This window comes from Crocodylus siamensis, chromosome 1 (assembly GCF_052110815.1).
Source record: "Crocodylus siamensis isolate JL-2025a chromosome 1, ASM5211081v1, whole genome shotgun sequence".
In the NCBI taxonomy this organism is placed as follows: Eukaryota; Metazoa; Chordata; order Crocodylia; family Crocodylidae; genus Crocodylus; species Crocodylus siamensis.
Genome location: NC_143395.1, coordinates 66,535,091 through 66,559,389, shown reverse-complemented (window position 1 = coordinate 66,559,389; position 24,299 = coordinate 66,535,091). Strand labels below are relative to the sequence as shown.

The window sequence follows — 24,299 nt, the reverse complement described above, 5'->3', positions numbered from 1 at the left end:
TCCTCATCCATATACTTCAGGTATAAATCACTTAAATTTTGTTGGAAAAGTCTGTTTCCATCTCGGCTATCATTGTATGCCACTTTCCAAAAGTTTTTACTGCTGGATGAGTAGCCACATCTTTGATGCTTCATTGGAGAGGTCTGTGCAATTCCAGATATGCCACTCTTAGTTATGTCTCTACATTGGTTGAAATAAACCCTCTTCACTTTCTGTACTCCATTGCACTCTCCTTATCCATTTAACAGTGGCTTCCTTACTCCACTTACAACAGTGCTACATCCTGTTGGCTAATGCTTATGTCCTCTCTGGTCCTTCATACAGTATGAGGGGTCTACTTAAAGCTGTTAATCCTTACTCCTCCAGAATTCGATGACAGATCCCAAGATGTTCCCACAGTCTTATTTGATCATCCTACTTTAAATTCTCAGTCCAGCTGGCATGTTATATTCTTTTATATTCTTAACTGTCCTTTTTCATTATTCGTGATCTTTTCCTGGCATCTTTTTCTGTTCTTGAACATGGGGGGATACAGGTCCATGTAACTTCACTAGGTCATGGGTGACTGTAGTTTCACCCCATGGGCTGTCCTCAGCTAAGCTCAGCAGCTGTAGCTAACTCCCTGAACCATGTGTTTTCCCTACATAAGCATCTCCCTTCTGGTCTTTGTAACGTGATGGTGGTCCATCAGATGGAGATGAAGCAGTAGAAGTATTGACAGTTGTCAGTGCTGTCACTTACAGGCTAAGACTCATCTCTCTCTTAGCTCATCAAAACTAGCTAGGAATACCTCGTAACAGGGGTACTCACCCCCTGGCCATTCAGATCCAGCTCACAAAGCTGTGTCATCCAGTCTGCTGGGTTCTACACAAGGCTGAAAATGTGATGGTAGGGAGAGTGATGGCAGCATTTATAGCTGCTCCCCTGCTGTTGCATTTCTAGACCCATGGAGAGCTGCATATGCCGGATCAGGCATGTGCAGCTGGATCTGGGCATGTATAGAGTGGGACAGCCTGGGGCTGAATCCAGGTGGCTTGCAGGGCCAGGGTGGGGTGGGGTTGGATCTGGGCAGCATGCAGCATAGAGCTGATATGAGTGTGCAGCACTGAACCCTATGTGGTGACCCCATAAGGGATCCAGCCCACAGACCGGTGCTGTGCTACTCATCCAGCCCATGCGTTGTGTGCATTCAGTACGATCCAGTCAAAAGTTTGAGTACCATTGTCTCAGATGATTGCTAAAAAAGTGAATTCTGTGAGGGAGATGGGCATTCATCCTGCCATGCTGAAAGCATGTTGGTCTGCATGTTTGCTTAAAAATGCAGTTTCTCCATGCCAGGTAGCTCACTAACTTCTCTCTAGTCTCAAATGGCTGCAATTGAGAAGATGGTAGCAAATCTACTCTAGCAAGATCTGGTCTCTATAGGTACCTTTTTTGTCACAGGTATGCAGACACTTCAATGAGAGTTGGACTCAGCTTGAGAGAATAACTGTATTCTCATTCTCAGCTGACTGGCTGGGGATGAGGTGGCTGGGGTTCAGTTATCGGAGCTGGGAAGCAAGCTGCATGAAAGAAGTGATTGTTGTGACTTCCTCTGAAGAGAGAAGTTAGCAGGAGCAGGGGGAGGAAGAGAAAAGGGCCAAATCTGGACAGACTTGGAGTAAGAATTCAACCTGTAAAAGATCTGACTGAGAGGGCTTTGGTAAGAAAGTGTGGAGGGTAAGCTTAGTTCAAGGCATTAGAGTGGCAGGTCAGCTCAGGAGGTGTGGAAGACCTTCCTTTTGTTGGTTTCTTCTGAGACTGTTGCTTATCAGCACTTTGTCTGGGAGTGCTAAAAAAAAGCCAATTGCTTGACAACACCTCCCGGAGGAAAAGCAGGCTTGATGCCTGAACTACTGATAATTATTAACTCAAGAAGGCCTGGTCATAATAAAAAACTGTTATTAACTGGAAAACCCCTTACTGGGTTAGACCCAAATGACACAGCCAAGCTCATACTACTGTACTTCTTGGCTTCCTTTGACAAAATCAGTCACATGAGACTGCTTATTTGTGGCTATGTTCTGGCAGGAAGTGATGGGACTACACAAAGCCAGCTACTCATAGTCCTCTCTAATGCATGTTGGGATCTGTATTACTTTGTTGTTACTGATCGTGTTTCATAGTTTCATAGTAGCTAGGGTCAGGAGGGACCTGAACAGATCATCTAGCCTGACCCCCTGCCACAGGCAGGAATGAATGCTGGGTTCACAAGACCCCAGACAGGTGATCATCTAACCTCTTTTTGAATTTGCCCAAGGTAGGGGTGAGGACCACTTCCCTGGGAAGTTGGTTCCAGATTCTGGCCACCCTGACTGTAAAATATTGCCTTCTGATCGCTAACCTAAACCTATTCTTCATCAGCTTATTACCATTGTTCCTTATCACCCTAGGTGGTGCTGGGGAGAATAGGGCTCTTCCTATTTGCTGATGATCTCCCCTGATGAGTTTGTAGGCAGCCACCAGGTCCCTCCTCAGCCTCCTCTTGCCGAGGCTGAGGAGGTTCAGGTCCCTCAATCTCTCCTCATAGGGCCTGTCATGCTGCCCTCTCACCAAATGGGTGGCCCTCCTCTGAACTCTCTCCAGGTTGGCCACATCTTTTTTAAAGTGCGGCGCCCAGTACTGGATGCAGTACTCCAATTGCAGCCTGACCAATGTCTCATGGGGGGGTGTATCACCTCTCTAGACTGGCTTGAGATTCATCTTTGGATGCATGAGAAGGTATGGCTGGCCTCGCTGGTTGCGGTCTGGCATTGGAGGCTCATGTTCATCTTGGAGTCAGTAATGACTCCAACATCCCTTTCTGCCTCTGTGCTTTCAAGAGGGGAACTCCCCAGCCTGTATGTATGCTGTGGATTCCTTCTCCCAAGGTGCAGCACCCTGCATTTATCTACGTTGAACCCCATCCTATTCTCATCTGCCCACTTTTGTAGTCTGTAGAAATCTAGTTGCAGCCTCTCTCTCCCTTCAAGTGTGTCCACCTTACCCCACATCTTAATGTCATCAGCAAACTTGGACAACGTGCTTTCAACCCCCTCATCCAAGTCACTGATGAAGATGTGAAACAGTGCAGGCCTGAGGACCAAGCCTTGGGGGACTCCACTGCTCACATCTCACCAGGCTGGGTACAACCCATCCATCACTACTCTCTGGGTGCGCCCCATCAGCCAATTTTTTACCCATCCAACTGTGTAGGCATCAATGCCACAGTTGCCCAATTTATTGATGAGAATGGGGTGAGAGTTAGTATCAAAGGCCTTCTTAAAGTCTAGAAGGACTAAGTCCAGGGCGTATTTGATGTTCTTATGTAACTGTTAAGAGCAGTTGTAACATAACAGGCTGTAATGTAAGTAGAATTCCAATGACATGCTGCTCTGTGTCCTTTTCACTCATTTAGACAGCACCATCTACAATTATTGCCTTGCATTTAAGAAATAATGAACCATCTGTTCTCGTTTAGGTTAAGATGTATCCAGGAAAAATGAAGTCATTCTAAATGAAAACAGAAAACATTTCAAGGAACTGGCAAGTGTCATGATTCCTTCCTGAGCTGGAGGCATCTACCTTACGGTAGCCAAGAAAAACAAGGCCTGGAGTCATGTTAATCCAGATACTCAGATTTATGATGGCCATAAAAAGTTTTATTTTCCATTGTAAAGAGCCTCCACCCAATCCTCCTTGGCAAAGATGCGGCTACTGCAGTTCCTTGTTTGTACCACCTGCAGCCAGAGCTATTGGAATTCTTTCTACTTGGGACTGAGCTACAATATTCAAAGTTGTAGCTTTAAAGCATAACAGCCCCACACAGAAAAAAGCCTTTAAATGAAAGACAGCATGTTCTCAAGCACTATCCACACAACATTTATGAGAATAATTTAGTTCGCCTTTTAGCAGGAGGCACATTGTTTCACTGCTGGGCATTCTGCAATTACATTGTACCCTGGAACTATGCCAGTAATTTTGCATGGTGTGGATGTTAATGAACAGCCGCAACAGGCGTTAGCCAATGCCTAGCAGGAGCTGAGCTTCTGTGCTTCTGTTCTGTTGTAGAATCTGAATACCACAGCTTCTGAATTAAAACAGTGGAAGTTCTGCTCTTGTACATGAACCTGGCAAAAATGATTCTGTAAATTTTAAACATAAATACAAGGAAATAAAATATGAAAAGGAAGGTCTCTTCAGTAGTGTTCCAGGGTTTCCTCTTGTTTACCCATATGCTTCTGTACAACATTCCTGACCTCCCTCCGTGCTTATACCCTTGAACAGATTTTATTCCAAGTGAGAAGCTTCAAAACAGAGGATTTAACAACATTGGAAATGTACCCAAATGAACAGCCAGCTTTTACTGTATCACTGCTTCCACACAGTGGGAAAGATGGGAAGAGAATTCCCCTGAAATACAAATTCATCATTGTGAATAGACATCCCACAGTCGTTTATGCTGTTGCCACACCTGGAACATTTTGGATTGCTTAGTGGGAAGGGGTAGAGTTTATTCTCTCAAAATCTTAAATCCTCTCTCTCTCCAGCTTATAAAATACCTTGTTTTAAATAGCAAGCCCTATTTTCAAAACACCTAAGATGATTATGGAGGATGTAGTTTTTTTTCTACCACAGTTGGTAGCTGGGGAAATATATCCACACAAATATGTTTGGCATGCTGCCCCTGAACTTCTGCAGTCTTGTAAGCCAAGTGTTCTGTTAAAGCAGTTTTTGGTGAAGCAGGTCCAGTTCCAATTTCCCCTTCCTTGCCTGCATCTGAACCTAGATAGTAATGAAAAACAGATATGGGGGGAGGCTATGAGATGAAGATGGTCCCTTTGGAGAGATTTATCTTGCAACAGCTTTGCTCTGTGCAGCACCATTTCTGAGTTCAAGAAACAATGCTGAAAGAGGATTGTTTTGCAGAACTTCGATGACTGACTGTGGTTTCCAAGCATCAGAATAAATTATATTGGTTATTTCTGCAGTGTGGCCTAGAGTCGCAAGAGGCAGCACACCGATACGAGAGCACCCTTATCTCATAAAAATGAATGACCAGTACTATCTGGAAGCTTGTCATCTCCTATCTGCTACCGCTTGGTGAAACAGTTTTGTGAGGATTAATTGTTTAGTCTGTAGTGATGGAAATCTGCATCACAACTGAAAAGGTCCTCTGTGTGTGCATGTGTTGTATAAGATAAGGAGTTTATTGATGAGTTTGCACGTGGGTTCCCCAGTTGTATTGACGCAGTTGATAGAAGCCACTCATGTATTCTGTCTTCTACAGTGTGACTTGGCATTCATAAATAGAAAGGGGTATATTTCTTTTGTACTCCCTTGTTTGGTTAACCACTGCATTAGATTCAGTGATTTTGATGTGGGCTAGTCTGGAAAAAGTTCTTCATGATCCTAGAATTGTCAGGAAACTGCTTTCTTTAGTCTTTTCTCTTGGACTTTAGTCTTTTTCTCTAGGACTCAATTTTGCCAAACGTTGTTCAGTGGTTAATGTTGACTTCCTGGATAGTGTGGTGTTGCCAAACCAGTTTAGCTACAAAAGTAACAAGCAGTTGTGATTTGTTGTTCCATTTCCATTGTTTCAAAGGGACCCTTATTTAATTTCACTGTTTCTGAGAGATCATATCATGAGCATGTTCCCAGGTTAGCAGGGACCTTGGAGACAAGTCCCTTCCTCCTGTGATTATTGATATAGCCATCCGAAATACTGACAGATGAAAGGAGATGTAACAAAGTCAGTTAGTCAGTGGTGTGGGAGAGTGGCACACCTTCCCACAGTGAATACAGGTCCACTCGTCATATGGAGGTTGAAGCATACTCTGCTTCCTGGATTGCCTGTGGGCCTCAGCCTTCCTGGATTGCCTGTGGGCCTCAGCCTGGGCTCTCTGATGGTTCTCTGCAGTAACTGCAGCAGCCTTGATCTAGCTTCTCCAGACTGAGCGGTTGTGGGCAGGGTTCTCTCAATTGTCAGTGGGAATGCTGAATTTCTTGAGACCTTGCTTGTTGCTGTATTGGAGCTTTGGCCTTCCTCTTCATCATGAGCAGTTCTTGAGTTCATCTGCTGAAGGCTGCACTCTATGACCATCTTGAGGCATGCGCTCCACATGTCCCATCCGACAAAGCCTGTGAGTGTCCAGCGTAGGCTTCATAAACTGTAGACTGGTCCTCTCAAGGATCTCATTGGTGATCTGTTGGTCTCAAGTGACTTCAAAGATTTTTCTGAGACAGTGAAGGTGGAAGCTTTTCAGTCTCCACTCCTGCTTGGAGAACGTGACCCAGTTTTCACAGTCATAAAGGAAGGTACTGAGAACGCAGGACTGATAGACAAACACCTTTGTGTTCAGGGTTAGCAGCTTGTTGTTCCAGACATGAGGTAAGCTTGTGAAAGGTGACAGAGGCATTGCTGATTCTCACATCAAGATCTCTATCAAGGCTAAGTGAGCTGGTAAGAGCTGAGCTGAGAAAGCAGAAGTGATCTACACTGTCTGGAGCTTCGCTATTGACGTAGATTTTGGGTGGGATGTTGGTGCCCTGCAACATGACAGATGTTTTCCTGATTGCCATGCCAAACTTGCTGCATGCATCAGAGAACTAGTTCATTATGATCTGCAATTCATCAGGTGAGTTAGGGACAAATGCAACATCATCTATGAAGAGCAGATCCCAAATAGAGAGCTGGATGACATGCCTTTTGTTCTGGAATTGTCTCATGTTTAACAAGCTGATTTGGATAGTGTGCCAGATCGATCATTTCCAGAAGTATACTTGAGAAGGATAGACAAGAGGTTGCCAGAGCTGGTAGGTGCTAAAATGCAGTCTTGTTTCATGCCACTATAAATGTTAACTATTAAACTCAGAAGATTTTTATTTTTATAGTTTCATAGGAGCTAGGGTCAGGAGGGACCTGAACAGGTCACCTAGTCTGATGCCCTGCCACAGGCAGGAATGAATGCTGGGTTCACAAGACAATACTGGATGGCTACCTTCATTCCGTTGTAGAACACCTTTAATTGGGAGAGCACCTTTTGTGGACAGCCAGTTTTTGACAGAATCTTTGTAACAGCCAGTGATGTTCACTTGAGCGCTTTGCCCTTTCGGCCGTTTGGACTCACCTGTCTCCTTTTGAGTCGACAGCTTGCCTTCCAGTAAGACAGTTTGAAGGGTCTCCAGGGATTCTTTCCTGCCACATCTTGTTGTTACCAGTTATTGCTGGGAGGCTGTTTTTGAATCCTGCCTCTGTTTGTTCCTTCCTTCGGCTCTCTTGCCTGGACTTCAATTTTGGGGCTCCACCTTCTCTACACCCTGCCTTATGCCTACCAAAGATGTTGCTCCTGACTGAGGCTGAGACAAAATCCACCTGCCATGGTAGTGGTCTTAGCCTTTATCTAGTCACAGTCCTGTTTGGACAGCGTACCATCCTGGTTCAGGCCTCACATCAGCCTAGTTTGCTTTCCTATTTGCCCTGGGATGCCTTACTCCCAGGCACTCTCCCTTTCTTCCCAATGGCCACTTACAGCTTCAGACTCTCCTCCCAGGTTCACCACTGTCTCAGTCTGCACCAGCTGCATCCTTGATCTACGATCTCTTCAGAAGTAAGGATTCAGGCTCTACTGAGCCAGCTTTATCAGGGCATTCCCCCTCCTGGGGTTGCCACCACTTGCCGCTGTTGGGGCAGTTGTTCACTCCTGGCTGCTTCAGGCCTTCCAGAGGACTCACTTTCAGTCTTCCCCAAATGTTGGCTGGTGGGGTTTTTATTCCCCCTTACGAGGGCTGGCTGGAAAACCGGTGTCAGCACACAGCCTGCTGGTGCGGCTGAACATGCCAACTCTCCTGGGGCTACTTCTGCTCTCCTCCCTCTGGTCTCAGTGTGGCTTGTCTTCCTGCAATGGCCTCTCTCCCGCCACCTTTGATCTTCAACAGTGTCCTGCTGTCTCTGCATCCCTCTCCGCTCTTGGCTGAGAGGTAGGTCTTGGTTCATGGCAGTGTCCCTGCCACAATCATGTAGATGTCATTCCTGCTAACAATGTTGAAGGATTTTTGTAGGCCAATGAATGCTACATAGATGGGTGCCTGTTTTTCACAGCTTTTTTTCTTGCAACTAAGGCAGAGTGAAGGACATGTCAGTTGTGGAGTGTCCAGTTCTGAACCTATAGGGGCTCTCAGAGTAGACTCAACAAGAGCTTGAAGTCTTTTCAGCAGGATTCTTGAAAGCATGTTGCTGATCATGTTGAGTAGAGATATCCTTTGGTAGCTGCTGCAGTCTGCTCCGTCCCCTTTATTTTTGTATAGAGTAATTATCTTTGCCTCTTTCAAATTCTGGGGTTATATGGCTTTCTTCCCAGCAGGCACAGAGAAGTGCAACATGTTAGCTTTCTCCTCCTGCCCCCAGGAGTTCCAGAGATACCTGATCAGTGCATGTTGCTTTCCCAGGTGCAGTCTCTTTGATAGCTTTCTCTACATCTTAGAGTTGGTGTTTGGTCCTGCTTCTGCATTGTTGGAATCTGGGGAATGGCACCTAAGGCAGTATCACAGATAATGGTATCCTTTGTTAATGCTCAGCCCATTAGTCAAGTTCTTTTTGCTTGTCAGTCAGGATGGTACCATCTTTTGCGTTCAAGTTTGCAGTCTTTTTACAAGTTGCACCAAGTATCTCTCTGATTCCATCATAGGTACCACAAAGGTCCCCTCTTTCAAAGGAGTTCTGAATCTTTTTCCATGGGTCTTGGCAATACTTCTGGGCACATTCTCAGGTGGCTTTTTGGATCACAGCCTTGGCTTCTTTGAACTCGAGATTTCTAGACTTAGTTGGTTGTTGAAGTAGAGTTAAGAGAGCTTGCCTTTTCTTTTTTGTGATGGGACCAGCAAACATTCAAATGCTGAGAACCAGTCAGGTTGTTTTTTACCTTGTTGTTCCAAAGACATCCTTGGCAGTAGCCAGTGTCTTATTCTTGAAATTTTCCCACAAGGTGTCAGAGTATTGATGTGATTGATGTGTTAAACCTCTGACTAATCGAGCAGAATTATAGGGAGTTGGTTAGCAAGTAGTATGTGGATTTGCTGCTATATTATGCTTCATTTTACACTCTTGGGGTATGATTGTGGGGTGGGAGAAGAGGGGAGTGCCTGTTTAATAATTTTAGCAGGGCATTAGATGCCCTGTGTTGAGGGTGAAATCTTGGGAAAGATACTATTCCATGATTACACTTCTGCTTTCAGTTGGAAAATATATCTCTGCTCTGTGTGGCAATGCTTCTCAGATGATGCCTGTTTGCAGTGCCAGGAATGGAACTACCAGAGATTCAGCATACTGGAAGGGAACAGATACTTATTCAGAAACCAAGGAAAATATAGCTGCGCCTTGTAATATTTGTGCCCTCATCTGAACACTTTCTACACTAGAAGTTGCATATTTTAGCCTTTGTGGACAAGCTAAACATTCCTGGTGTCAACAGTACCCTTTTTTAATTTGTAACGAGCTTTGACGCATTTGTAGCAGGTGGTGATGTTTAGTTCATTTGAATTTGTGGTGGATAATACAGGTAGGTGCCTTATTCCAAATTTGTAAACAACATTAATAAGGGATTTGCAGATAAAAACCTCTGCACATTGTTTGTTAAAGCCATTTTTATATTTTTGAAGCAAATTATAACATCTTGTTATAAGATTTGAGTGAAAAGCCATACACACTTGCACTGATTTTCTGTCTCAGTACCTCATATAGTTAAACTGCATTGCATAACTGTACAAGGCTTAATAAATACATATCTACATTGTGAAATTTTTCTTGAAGCCCCAACAGCTGACTTGGCAAGCAGTGTGAGGGGAAGCTTGGCACAGAGCTTAAGTTGTGGGGTCAGGTTGTTCAGCAGTGAAGTAACAATGCTTGAAAGGGAAAGGTGGTAGAAGCTACCCCAAAACATATCTTGAGATGTACCCTTAAAATCTGTCTGTCTCTTCTATCTCTGTTTAATTTAAGTAGATTCCCAAGTTTTTAATTACTATATTTTCCTCTTTTAACTGCAAGGGAAAATTCTGTTTTTACTGATTACATTACTTAAAGTTTGGGATTTCAGTTAAATTAAAAATTTTTAGGCTTGATGTGAAGCAGTCCCTTGTATTTCAGATGACAACTTTGTCCTAGTATGATTGTTCAGTGTTTCCTAGGATTTAACTGTATGTTAAGGTGAGAACTTCTATACATGAATTGATGATGCATCACTAGTTCAGGAGTTTCCTCTTGTCACTTGTAAATAATCCTATTGTATTTAACATTTCAAATCAATCAGTCAAATTTAGTTTATTTATTGGTATAAATCTGGAACAACTGCACTGAAGCCAGTGAAGATGAATCAGGGTAACAGTGATGAGAATTAGACCTACTAAGGGCTAAGTAAAGTGAGCAGGATTTGCAGAAATCAGAGTCTCAGTTTTAGTTGTCTAGATTTGATTTCTCCTCTAAAATTGAGTGTTAAATATTCTGAGAAGTAACACAAGTTTAAATTACATTAATAGAGAATTGTTGGAGTTGAGATGCTATGAAATAATTTAATACGAATTCAATTCTTTATAATCTATTGTTTCTTATTGCAGTTTTTAACACTGATAAGTACTTTTCTGAAGCTTTCAGTTGGAAATGAGAAAATTACTTGTAAGAGATCTGCTTGCTTAAAATCATAAAACGCTTGCTGAAGTAAACGGCATAATTTTATTTAAAGGACCATATGAAATGTTATGAGAATTCAAGCCAGAGTTTTGTTCACTTTGCTGGCTGCAGTATTGCATTGGTGGTTCATGTTCATCTGGTGCTTGATCGTGACTCCCAAGCCTCTTTTGGTCGTGGTACTAGTGAGTGTAGCATTACTGAGCCTATAAGTGTGATGTGGGTTTTTTTCCCCTGAGGTGGAACACCTTGCGTTTCTCCGGATTGAATGCCATCAGGTTTTCATCTGCCCACCTTCCTTGTGCTGTATTTGTATTCCATCACTCTCATCCCCATTCTTTTGAGGTAAGCTTGTTACATAACTGTTATGCTTTGGCATTTCAACACCCATGGCATTTTAAAGGCAGGTTAATTTCTCTGAACCAGAATATAATGAAAGTTCAAATGCTTGAAAATAAGATAAGTTTTCCCTGATATGAAAAATAAATGATAAACTTTATTGGTACAGGAGTGAAAATGTTTGGTTTAGGAGGCAAGTAGTGTGTCTGTTCTTGAAACATTTGTAAAGGAATTTGGTTATAGATTATACAAGTATTACATATATTGGCATTCCATACTATTTAAATGTTGGCAAGAGCTTGGTGACTAACAAGTTTGCATTGATTTTTTTTTGTCATTTTCAGATCATTATGAGGATATTTGCATTTTAAAAATATAAACAACATCACCTCCTAGCATATTAAATCTCTTTAATTTAGCAAATATGTCTTTTAAGTCAGTAGTTACCTAGCATTTAAATTTAAAAGCACTGTAATGGATGGAAAGAGTAATTCTGAGAATTAAGGGGTAAGCTTTTTCCTGCTCTTTACTTTGGGTTTCTCTGTAATGCCTCAGTTCAGCCAAGCATCCAAGAACATTCTTGACTTTCAGTACATAAGAAGACCCACTGAAATGTTCTGCTGCATTCAGGTCTAAAATTGCAACATGTTCACAAAGGTGGTGAAACCAAAGACAAGCAAAGCCAGTGACCTGGTGGTTTCTTTCATTAGTGCCTTGTGTATAACTTGTTTTTTATTTTCCAGTCTTGATCTTCTGTTCAAACACAAGCTATAATATTTTCAAAGTATATGAAAAACCTATGCTGTTCTGAATGAGTTAGTCTCTAAGGTGCCACCTTTCCCTGCCCTGCCTTCTGCTTAGTTTAGGATGGTGATGGATGGAAGGTTAGATTGGGAAGAAAAAGGTTTGTTTGTCATAGTTCAAAAGCAGTCTTTCTGGTCTATTACTTAGGTTGATGAATTCCAAAGGGTTTTTATTCGGTTGCAAGATTGTGGTCACTGACATGGGGAGCCGGTTTAAGTGGAAGGGAGCATACCTAGGGTATGTGACATTTCCTGAAGGAGAGAGAACACAGTGAAACAAGGACCAGAGTAATGTTTCAAATGTCTTGTTATAATAGATGCCACTTTTTCTGGCCTTGAACTACAAAAAAATCTGATATCGTAGGGATGGGCAGGGACATAAGCAGATATTATTCATTATGGCTTGTTGTATTGCTCATGTTTTTCTGGTGTTGATAAGAGACTACATCTTTCTTTAATGCTCCTTATTTAGATTCAGTCATTTGTGAATCATGTATTTATTCTGCAGTGTTGGCTTCTAAAGTCTTACTTCTGCAAAGGGATGAGTGTTTCTTCTGAGTTTTATGATAACATAATTGAATTGAGGGTACCCACTATGGCAGAGGGTCAAGCCCACGATCATCGCTCATATGCTTTACTGGCTATCTGGAGCATGTTGTGTTAGTACTTATCTAAAGAATTTGACCAACTATTTTTGTTGAAAATCTGACAGTTTCATCAGTTGTCCAGCACCTTCCCTGGGTGCCATTCACAGTCCAGTTCTTTGCCCAGTCTGCTGTTCTGCTTTCTGCTTCCTATTCTGTGCTCCTTGCCCAGTCTCTTCTGTTTTCAGCTTCTTGTCATGTGTTCCCTGTCTGCTCTCCTGCTTTGCTTTCTGCTTCCTGCCCTATCTGCTGCCTGTCCCCTCCCTAATCTGCCACATACCACTTGAGGCAATAGTTCTGCAGGCTGGCAGCCCTGATCTAGGAAATTCAAATACCTATCTAACGTTTATTTTCTTCAGAGATAAGTACCCAGCTCTCCTGAATATTTTAATCTGCTTGTATGCTATATCAACATTAGCTCCCTGGCTTTGTATCTTTGGCCCATTTTGCCAATAAAATATATCATCACCTGAATCTCTGCTGCAAGGATCCTGGACTTCAGAAAAGCACTTTCACTCTCTCAGGGAACTGATGGGCAAGATCCCCTGGGAGGCCAGTCTGAGGAGGAAAACATCCAGGACAGTTGGTTGTATTTTAAAGAAACGTTAATGAGGACACAGGAATGAACTATCCTGATCTTCAGGAAGACTAGCTAGTACAGTGGATGACCAGCTTGGCTTGGCAGGGAATTTTTTGTCTCTAGTGGGTTATGGAATAGAGAAAGATCCCACACAATTTACTGATTTGTCTGATGCGCCTGGCTGGGGGAATATTTGGTTGATTGCACAATTTCACAATGATTGCACATGTAATTCATACAACACAATTTTATTTTAAAATTCCTTGCTACGCATATAACTCTGCTTAGCCTTAAGAAAAACCACAAACATTAAAAACACAATAACTACACATGTTGGAAACAATGTTCCGAATGCACTTCCTTTCCAAACAATGCTATAAGAATTAGTATTACAAAAACAACTACAATTACAAGTAAAGGTTAAATTGGAATCAGTACTATTATTTCTCATGGTATGCTTACAGTCCTAGAATTCCGAGAAGCCAACTCCCCAGATATACTTTCATTCTTTAGTTATGGCTTTAGGGTTGGTCTCAGCAGTGATAGGAACAAGTCCCCTTCCTTCGGTCCCACTCGGGTGCTCCTAGGCTTCAGCATGAACGGGAGTTCTTGTACACGGAGAGGGTGGTTCAGGTGATCAGTCTCATCCAGCCTACACTTGTGATTCTTCCTTCGGTGTTCTACAGGTGAGGTTACCTCCAAATTGGGACTGTAGGTTACAGTTTTTATTGGGCGAGTTGCCGTCTTGGGCCCCTCCTACCCAAACCTGTCACTACTCTCAAATTTGGGCTCAGATCTTTTGCCCAACAGATTCCTTTCCTGGGTCTTCTTTGGTAAATTTTCCACACCACTGCAGTAACCTGTCTTGCCATCCCCTTTCCAAAAGCCTCTAGGTTTCGATCTCTCAGAACGTTTGCCCAAGGGTCGCTTTTAAGTTAACTTTGTTAAAGGCCTCTAAAGATAAAATTCAGAACCAAGACATTTAGCACGTAGGCAAAAACAAGCAATGGCCTAGATAAGAAGATGAACCTTGCTTTCTTTCTAAACTGCCTAATGGGTATTTATTACAAGAATTCAAACTATTACATTCAATATGACGCTATTTAGTGAGCTAATGCACAGAAAGGAAGCTTACGAGAAGTGGAAACTTGGACAAGCAACTAGGGAGGTGTATAAGAGTATTGCTCGGGAATGCCAGGATAAAAATCAGGAAGGCCAAAGTGCAATTGTAGTTACAGCTAGCATGGGAGGTGAATGGTAATTATAAGGGTTTCTACAAGTATTTCAGCAACAAGAGAAAGATTAGGGAAAGTGTGGGCCCCTTACTAAATGGGGGAGGCAGCTTAGTGACAGACAATAAAAAAAAAAGGCTGAAGTACTCAATGCTGTTTTCACCTCAGTCTTCACAGGCAGGGTCAGCTCCCAGACTGCTGCACCTTATAGCACAGGGGGAGAAGGTGAGCAGCCAACCATGGTTAAAGAATAGGTTAGGGACTATTTAGAAAAGCTGGATATGTAGAAATCCACGGGGTGGGGCCAGATGCAGTGCATCTGAAGGTGCCGAGAGAGTTGGTTGATGTGATTGCAGAGCTGCTGTCCATTATCTTTGAAAACTCATGGCGATCAAGGGAGGTCCTGGACAATTGGAAAAAGGCAAATATAGTACCCATTTTTAAGACGAGGAAGATAGAGGATCCAGGGAACTACAGACCAGTTAGCCTTGCCTCAGTCCCCGGAAAAATCATGAAGCCGATCCTCAATTAAGCACTTGAAGGAGAAGGTGATTAGGGTCAGCATGGATTCACCAAGGAAAAGTCATCCTGGACCAATCTGATTGCCTTCTATTATGTGATGACTGACTTTGTCGATGTGGGAAAAGCAGTGGACATGATACACCTTAACTTCAGCAAGGCTTTTGATGTGGTCTCCTACAATGTTTTCACAAGGAAGCTAAGGAAATACAGGTTAGATGAATGGACTGGAAGGTGGAAAGAAAACTAGCTGTGTTGTGAGTCTCAGAAGGTAGTAATCAATGGCTCAGTGTCTAGATGGCAGCCAGTATCAAGTGGAGTGCCCCAGGGATCAGTCCCAGGCCTGGTTTTGTTCAATATCTTCATCAGTGACCTCGAAAATGACATGGCATGCACCCTCAGCAAGTTTATAGTTGACACCAAGCGGGGGGGAGGGGGGTAGCAGATATGCTGGAGAGTAGGATTTGGATTCAGAGAGACCTAGAGAAATTGGAGTATTGGACCAAAAAGAAATCTCATGAGATTCAGTAAGGACAAGTGCAAAGTCCTTCACTTAGGACTGAATAATCCAATGAACTGGTACATACTGTGGACTGACCAGCTAAGCAGCAGCTATGCAGAAAGGGATGTAGGGGTTACAATAGATAATAAGATGAATATGAGTCAACAATGTGCCCTTGTGAAGAAGGCTTTACAGTATACTGGGCTGCATTAGTAATAGTGTTGCCAGATCAAGGGAAGTGATTATATCCCCTGTATTTGGCACTGGTGAGACCCCATCTGGAATATTCTGTCCAGTTTTGGGTGCCCACTTCAGAAAGGTTGAAGACAAATTGGAAAGAGTCCAGTGGAGGGCAATGAAAATGTTTAAGGGGCTGGGGCACATGGCTTATGGGGAGAGGTTGAGGGAACTGGACTTATTTAGTCTGGAGAAAACTGAGAGGGCTGGGGGTTTAATAGCAGTCTTCAACTACCTGAAGCGTGTTTTGAAAGAATGGAGCTAGACTGTTCTCAGTGGTGGCAGATGACACAACAAGGACCAATATTCTCAAGTTGCAGCCAAGGAAGTTTAAGTTAGGTATTAGGAAAAACTTTCTCATGTAGAGGGTAGTAAAGTACCTGGAACAGGTTACCCAGAGAGGTTGTGGTATCTTATCTCCATCTTTGGAAGTTTTTAAGACCTGGCTAGACAGAGGCTTGGCTGGGATGATCTAGCTGGGGCACTCCTTCTTTGAGTAGGGGGTTGGACTAGATGATCTCCTGAGGTCCTTTCCAGCCCTGGTTTTCTGATTCAAAGTCCATAGGGAGATCTTTGTGCTGTGCAGACTAGTAGGAAAAAATGTCCACAGCATTCTATCTTTTATTTCATCTTTTTATCTGTTCTTTTCCATTTTAAAAGAACAGAGCTTAGAATGGCACATTCAGTTGTCACTGGCATTCACAGCTATGTCCAAGTATGTCAGCTGTAAGCAGAATTCATTTCTGTTATCAGTATTGTACTACCTTTCCATTGCAATATTGGAACAACTGTCAGAAATGTAGTAAGCCATGTGACTTGTATCTGCCACGTGAATTTCTCTCCTGAATGATGAAAATTCTCAGTTTTTAAAAAGTTTTTATTTTATAACTTCTGTGAAATGCCATGATTGTTTACATAGGCAATTGAACAGAATTTCAGCTTGCAGTCTGAAGAAAGTGGTGATGTTTGATCCTGTATAAACTATTTTTCAGGATTGGACTGGCCCAAGAGGAAGTTCTGACTCTTATTTTTGCTATGGACAGTTTAATTTGTGACTGAGGAGGAGCAAAGCTGACAGTTGTCTCTTTGTCAGAGCTTTAGGAGATCTTTCAGCTGTTTTGGCTAAGTCTAGTGCAGGGGCAGACAATTATTTCAGGAGGAGGGCCGCTTACTGAGTTTTGGCAAGCCATCAAGGGCCGCATGACAGGCAGCCAGGGCAGTTAAATATTAATTTTCTAAATTTTTGCAGGGGCCCTGTGGGCCAGATAGAATGGCTTGGTGGGCCACATTTTGCCCACCCCTGGTCTAGTGAGTGTTTTGAATTCAACTTGAGAAGCTTAGTGGTGAGTGGATGGTAGATGTGTTATGTTTCTGGTAGCTGATGGTGCTGAGGAGACAAGTCATTGGCTTCATGGTAGTGCTATTCTAGGTAAACAGGAACCATTTCTATTTCCCGTCTTACTAGACCACATTGGTGCCTTGAGAGAAATCCCAGTATTAAGATGCCTAATTAGAGGAACATGCAGTATTGCTGTTGGGTGATAACACAGATCTTTATAACTTGATTTATCTCACATAGAAAATGGTGCAACATGCAAGAAGAGATCTTCTATAATAATTGACTCTATCTTGATAGCTAGGAGGCAAAGACTAAAATAAATTATTACCTTTTGGGTCATGTGGAAGAGCTTATATTTTGGAGCTGGATATTCATAGCAGGCAAACATTAATATATTTGATTAGTGTATTATTTTAAAGGTGAACTTTTATTGGTAAACAGTGGAGTTACCTTTTCATTACCAATATTCTAATGAATTTCTAAAATGTATTTTAGTTTTCTTTTTCTTGATTTATAATTGCAAATATTTTCAGTATGTGGAGCTTCTAGCTAACAAAATTCATAATTTTTTTTTAACTATGGCTAGGTATAATTTTTTTGATAAAGAAATAGCTGGCAGGCATGACTGAATTATGACAATTAATAGAGGTAGAAACATGGATTTAGTGTCCCGCCAGAATCATATTCTGACTTCCTTTCACAGCTGTAGGTGTTGTAAAGCTTGTTACCACTGCCCTGAGCGCATTTGCCTACAGGCGGTGACAGGGTGGACTTTGGCTTTGGATCACCTGGTCTGCCAGGAAGTTGGTCTTATGTTTCTTGCCTGCCATGACTTTGATAAAATTATATTCCCAGGAGGCACTGCAGGCGGTGATCCTGCCTGATCTCGATCCCTGTTTCTTATGTGGGGCTCCAAACCTCCCCTTTACCCCAGCCAGCCTCTCCAGATGGTACTCAAAAGTCCTTCTGCAGCCAGGTAGCAGTGCTACCTGTTGTGCTATTGTTTGGCTCTCTACCCCAGGGAGAACTTTGGTCTTGATTAGGTACACCCTTCCAGGGCTGGTCTTGGCCTGAGCTCAAAATATCAAAAGAAAAGGCAAAAAAACCCCAAGGAAAACCTCATCAGCTCTCAACCTCCTTGTCAGGCTCAGTCTATGTCCCCTTTCCCCCAGGGTCAGGCTCTCAAATTCCAGTCTCAACAATCAGGAAATCACTTAGTCCAGTCTCTGTTATGCACAGGCCTGCCTGCTCCCCTGTGAACAGTCACAGTCTCATTGGGATCCCCCATGTGCAGCAGGGCTCTACCTGTAACTGCAGGTTTCCTCAGGCCTCTCCTCTGGTTCCATTCCGCCCCACAGATTATCAAAGGCTGTATGTGTTCTCTGTCCCGGATCCTCCGCGGAGGCGCTGCTCTGGAGCTTATCACCAGTCGTGTGTGCACAGGGCTCTGCCTGCCTCCTGCCTAGGGTCACTCCCCGTTCCTTTGGCAAGTCTCGCAGCCCTTGCCTGCCGGGACGCTCAGCCGCTCTTCTTTCCCTGTGACCTACAGGGAACCCACCTCTGCCCCTCTCCAGGGCCAGAAATACCTTTGGGCAGCCTTCCTCTTCTAATCCTGGGCGAGATGCTGCTCCAGAAGTGTGGTGGGTGTTTCTCTTCCCTTCCAGTCTCCAGCTGCAGCCCTGCCGACCCTGCATGCTGTGGATTTTGCTTGTTTTTACTCTCCCCATCTGTTGCTGCAAGCTGCTTTCCATCTCCTGACCTCCCCTGCCCAGCACGTAAAACACCTCGGGACTTCTGTCTGCTCTCTCTCACTCCTTCACACTTCCCTTTTCTTTAACTCCAAGGCCTGTTCCTGGTTCAGAACATTTTGTTGAGTATCAGTTACTACACCTAAGTGCTTTGGGGTTTGGTTCCTAAACTCGACTTGTATGTTGTTTAGATGTTGCCAGACTGTCAAAATTTATTTTCAGTAGTGAATACTTGTGTATCATAAAGATCAGTCCAAACTAAATTTTTGTTGTTTGTTTGCTTTTTTTTTGCTCTTGTGATTTGGAGAATCTTATGTACAGTTTATGAATTTTGTTTGGTAATTGGGAGCTCATTGTGTTTATCAGATTAAAACTCTGTTGTCTTTTAACCTCCAGGTTGAACTGAAATTCCAAGGGGTGGTGACCTAGATAAAACTGTTACATCTTGATGATTCTCTAATCCCAGTAAAGCCCCTTGGACAAAGATTTGACTACTGTCCTGTGCAAACCAGATTTCCAGATATCCAGAGAAGGGATAACTAAGCATTGCGTTTCTTGTTAGGGGACTTAATTATCTTAGAAAGTCGATCAGAAGGTCACCTCACAAGGTTTGACACTGATTATGGGAGCTATTGTGGTTGGGTCATGAGGGTCAATTTCCTGAAGAAGTCCTAGACAGAACGGCCAGCCTGGGATTGTGCTGGGGAGACGAGAGAAGTGCTGCAACTAGCTTGCCGCAGTATGCTTCAGAGCACTCAGGCTCCATGGTTAGATGGAAACATTAGTATCTGATAAGCAGCCAGCCAAGTGAGCTTTGCTGAGGCTACATGGTACAACTCTGTACCCTCCATTTCTATTCAAAGTTCATCTACATGACCCTTGATACAGCAATAGAGGTGATAGCAATGGGATGCCTATTCTAGTCAAAAGTGGGAAAATAGATGGTGCGTTGTGATGAAATACTTTTAATACCAGCATCTTGGATCTGGTTCCAGCATGGATCAGAATGTTGCCAAGGGGAGCAGCTCTTTCTGGGTACTTAGCACATCCCACTAGACACTTTGAGCCTCATGTGATTAGGTCCTTTCTAGAGGCTGTGAAGTGTAAGCAGCATACAATAAGTTGTAGTTGAGTCAGGTCTCCTACATGGAATAAAGTCAAGCTCCATAGAATTAGTAATTATTTTGGAAAAGCATGCAATGCTCCATTTTTAGCAAGAAGAATAATTTCTTTCATCCACAGTAAACATTACAAATATATTTTTAATACTCCCACAAGTGAGAAGGAAGAAGGAAAACAGACAAGGGGTCTAATAAAACAGTGATAATGAGGAATTTTAACTGCCCAGGTGTAAAGTGGCTAAATGTTGCATTGTAACAACATTTAGAGAAACATTTCCAATACCTAAAAGAATACTTTCTTGGATCCGCAAGTTCTAAAGCACCTGATTTAAGTATGAAGGAACCCATAGGAGTTGGTTCATAATATAATTCAGATTTCAGCAACTAAGTAGTGATGACAGCAATACAATTAGATCCGGCAACCTTCTGGAAATAAACTTCCTCAAAATTAGCCCAGCAACTGCATTTGCAGAAAAATAAACAAGGTTCAAGGGGGGCAAAAAAAAAAATCCTGAAAACTGAAAACATGACAGTCACCCGCAACACTGGGGGGAAATAAAGCAGGCAGGCAAGGGGAGGAAAAGAATGGTCTGCCTAATTGTTAAAGATTAAAATGACAAAATGATAACCCAGCAAGTGAAATTTTTTATGCTGGTAAAGTCTATAGAAAGGCACACAAACCATGGAAAGTAAAATGGGCATTAGGAAGACTCGTGTGAAGAACGTATATGTAAAGAAGGCAAGTAAGGAAGAGTGTGAAGAGCATTAGAAACTAGTAAGAAATTATTTAAACATTTAAGAACCAGGATGTTTGCCACAGGATCATTGACTGTGCTAGCCAACTGGGAGAAGGGAACAATTAAGGGGATAAGGATATTCCATATCAGGTGATTGCTTCAGTTTCCCCACCTCAGGTGCTCTTTGTGGGTAGTGTAAAAGATTCAGCTGTTGAAAGAGGAGGTACTGGAACAATGATTTATCAGCTTTTAATAATATGCTTCAGGAAAGCTGAAGGAACTAAGAAAAAATATTAATATTAATTAAAATCCTTAGCTACTGCTATCTGGAGAGGAACAAATATTGTGCCTACCTGTAAAAGCACATGGGGTACTCCTGAGAATTAGTGACCTGCACCTTGCTCTAGAGCACTGTGTACTGGCTGCTGTCAGAGACAGATTACTGAATGAGATGGATCATTGATCTGCTCTGACAGTCTTTTATGTGGAGGAAGGAAGAACCAGACTCGAACAACATTAGAAATCTGACTATGCTAGCATTCCGAGTTGATTTCTCTGCAATAATCTTTGTTATTACTTAGTATAAATCAATAGTTCTCAACTTTTTTAGATTCAAGGCAACTTTTATTCAACTCACGGCACCATTCCATAACTTTTGTGAATTGTGGCATGCAATTTTAAAAACTAATGTGTATATTACAGTGCTTACCTCCTGGCAGAGGGAAGCTGGCAGTGGGGGCAGAGGTTTGCCAGGCAGGGACAAACTTACCTCCTCACACCTCCTTTATCACCTCATACCTCAAAGCACCCTACAAAGGTATGAAGGCATGCCTGTGTGCTACAGCACCCTGACTGAAAATCACTGGTATAAATTAACACAAATGTTTACAAAAACATTATTTTGTAGGGTTGTCCCTATGTCTTAAAGTGATTAGCTTGGAGAAATTCAGTGCATTTTATATTTTTAAACCAAAGCTATTTAAAACAAATGAGGATTGATTTTTGCTTGGTGTGTAGACAGCAAGATCCCAGTGGTAGGATCATAAACATCAATTTACATCATAGCCCCTGGCCTCCTAGCTTTTCAGCAGCGATAAGACTTTTTTACTACTGGAAGAAAAATAAAGCTATTCCTTAAAAAGCACAGGTACTGCATTATTGAGTACTTTATATGCAAGTTTTATATGGTATGAAATTGCCAGTGACAGATGAAGCCTGGTTCAGACTTGCTGTTAAAACTAAGAATTGCAAATGTGAAAATGGATTGTTCTGCTGGGTTAGTTGTCTTAGATGGCAAAGTTGTCTTAACTCAGGTATGTGCCCTTGTAAAATTGGTAGTAATAACACAGTACTTAAAACCCCTTCAGCATTTACCAGTATTGTAAGAAAAATGCAGTGTGGTGGCCTGTGGCTCCTACAGAGAAAATATGTGAAATGGAACTACTGGCATATACACAAGAACAGTCTAGTACTTTCAAGGCTTCATTTGAGCTTTGTGTGAAATACATATTTTAAGCTGGTTAATTAATAGGGTTTTTTTATTACTTTCCAGTCTTGCTGATGCATGGGGAAATGATATTGGAGTTCACTCCCTAATATTTCCATCAAAAACATGTTTGGAATTACTGCTGATACTGAGTTTGAGTAATGCTTCTCTGCCACCTTCACTTCGCTGCATGAACTCCTTCCAGGTAATGAAATGCCATCTATCCAATATAAAGGTATTATTTCTAGGAAAAAGAGATCACTCGGGAGACGCATAAAATCATTCATATTCTAGTCTTTTCCGTTGGGGCACTACTAGCTCAACTACTAAGTACAGCAAGGAAGAATTACCTCTAGTGTGCAGTTTTTGACAATTACTTTATTTAGACAAAGTTAGGAAGCTGTAACGGATTCTTTTGAAAAGGAAGTTCGCTCTCCAAGTTAAATAATAAGCTTAAATAAGTGTCCCCATTTTTTAAAGCTGAGCAGCTGGAACAGTTAATGTGTAACTCCATTAAAATAAAATATTATGTAAAAGCTTTGCCAATCAAGTTAAAATAATTGCTTTAAGTTTTACTAATAACAAAGGCCCAGAATGTAAAACTTTACTGCCATGATGTGAATACTCTCTTAAATGATAAAAGCAAGCTAAAATACTATTAATAAATGATTCTATTAATAAATTCTTCAAACTTAAATTGTGCATCTAATGAAAATGTAAATGAAACCATCTGTCCTAATGATAGCATTCTGAATAAAGCATTTAATGTGGCCTGAAATATTCTGTTGTAGATTACTGTCAACGTGCAACAAATCCTTCCCTGTCCAGGAGTTTGTGCTTCTAAAATTTTTAGTGACCCAATTATTATAGAACTATTGAATTAAAAGAATTATTATAGACACTCTAGAGTCATCCCTCTAGTCGTCTGTAATGCCTGATAATAGAAAAAATGAACTTAGCTTTGTTGATGTTTTCAGGTCTTTGCTTGTATTTAATCCAAAAGTCATATAGTTTATATAAATAGGCAGTTAATTAGTTTAGCTCAGTCAATATATCTAAATTTGTAATTGACACACAAACCAACCTGTTTTAGTGCTTTATTTCTAATTGTGTACCATGATTAATTAAAGAATTAGTAAATTATTTTAATTCAAAGAAATCCCCATAATAGAAATATTGGGTTAGAAACCCCGTTGATGAAAAATGGGTAGCTTAATTTATTTTGAGAGCTACGTTGAAGATAAACAGTTGAGACTCAGATCCATAACATAAAAAATAACTAAATATACAGTAGTTTAGGTTGTATTTCATATACCCTCTGGGCTTGGAAAGTGGGAACCTGTATACCAAGAACACTGAAGTGAGAAATGGCCATTGCTGTATATTTTAAAATGATGTTTTTATACCTAAGGTTAGAACTGTTCCTGGATTGTACTTCTCTAGATCATAAAATTTGAGGGATATTTTGTGTGCTAGTGGAATGAAATTACAAAATTGCTTATTATAAAAATAGTGGATACTAGCTAGTCCTGCATACTACTGCCTGTAGTATATGGTGAAATTGTCTTAATTTTACTCTGTGATATAAGAAATAGTATGATTAAACTATTTTACTGTATGCTGATGCAGTGTATCTTGCATGTTTATCTGTGCGTATAAAGTGTGAGATTCTGGAGTGGGATATTTCTTTTGATATTTATCCAGATATAAATAGGAACAGACAAGTGATTCATAGAACTAGAGACAGATGAAAGAGTAAGTTCACAGAATTCCTTACCTCAGAAAGACAGGGAATACTATAGCTCCTTTCCTAAACAGAAGTCTTAGTACTGACACTTGAAAACTGCTACACATGAGCACCTTTCTTTGTGTGAGTAGCCCCATCATTTTCAGCGAGGATCCTCCTTTCCATGAAATTAGGAGTGGAAGGGGTGGGGTTTGTTTGAATCCCAGGGCTGTAAAGTTTAATGTGGAGGATTCTTGTTCTTCTGTGGAGCTCCATAGATTTTAATGTACTGATGTGGTTAACCAGAGCATGAGCAAATGTTGACTTGGGCATCTCTTGAAATATACTGTATTTGCCTCCCAAAGATCACTATGGATAATATCTTCTGGTACTTGGAGCCAGTAAAAGGTTCTTTCTTAAGGTGCTATAGGATGTCAAAGTTTTAAATCATTTTGGTTTAATTTTTAATGCATTTTAATGGGGTATATCTGCTCAATATTTTTGATGCTTGTAACTGTATAATTATGTTAAAAGTTTAGTCTAAGCAGAATATCACGCTCCATCTGGCACCTGGGCTAGTTCATTTAGAG

At 41.7% G+C, this 24,299-nt stretch overlaps 1 protein-coding gene across 2 annotated transcripts in view; it reads left to right on the top strand.

Annotated features, from left to right (window-relative positions):
• The window catches only part of UBE3D (ubiquitin protein ligase E3D), a 175,361-nt gene that overhangs the window by 92,416 nt on the left and 58,646 nt on the right, over positions 1 to 24,299 (top strand). The window contains exon 9 of one of the 2 annotated variants that reach the window (XM_090035548.1): positions 22,050 to 22,188. The exons of the other annotated variant lie outside the window; for it this stretch is intronic. Within the exon in view, the coding sequence (XP_089891674.1) occupies positions 22,050 to 22,188 (139 nt within the window). The remainder of the gene's footprint in view (positions 1 to 22,049; positions 22,189 to 24,299) is intronic. 2 annotated transcript variants of the gene reach the window in all.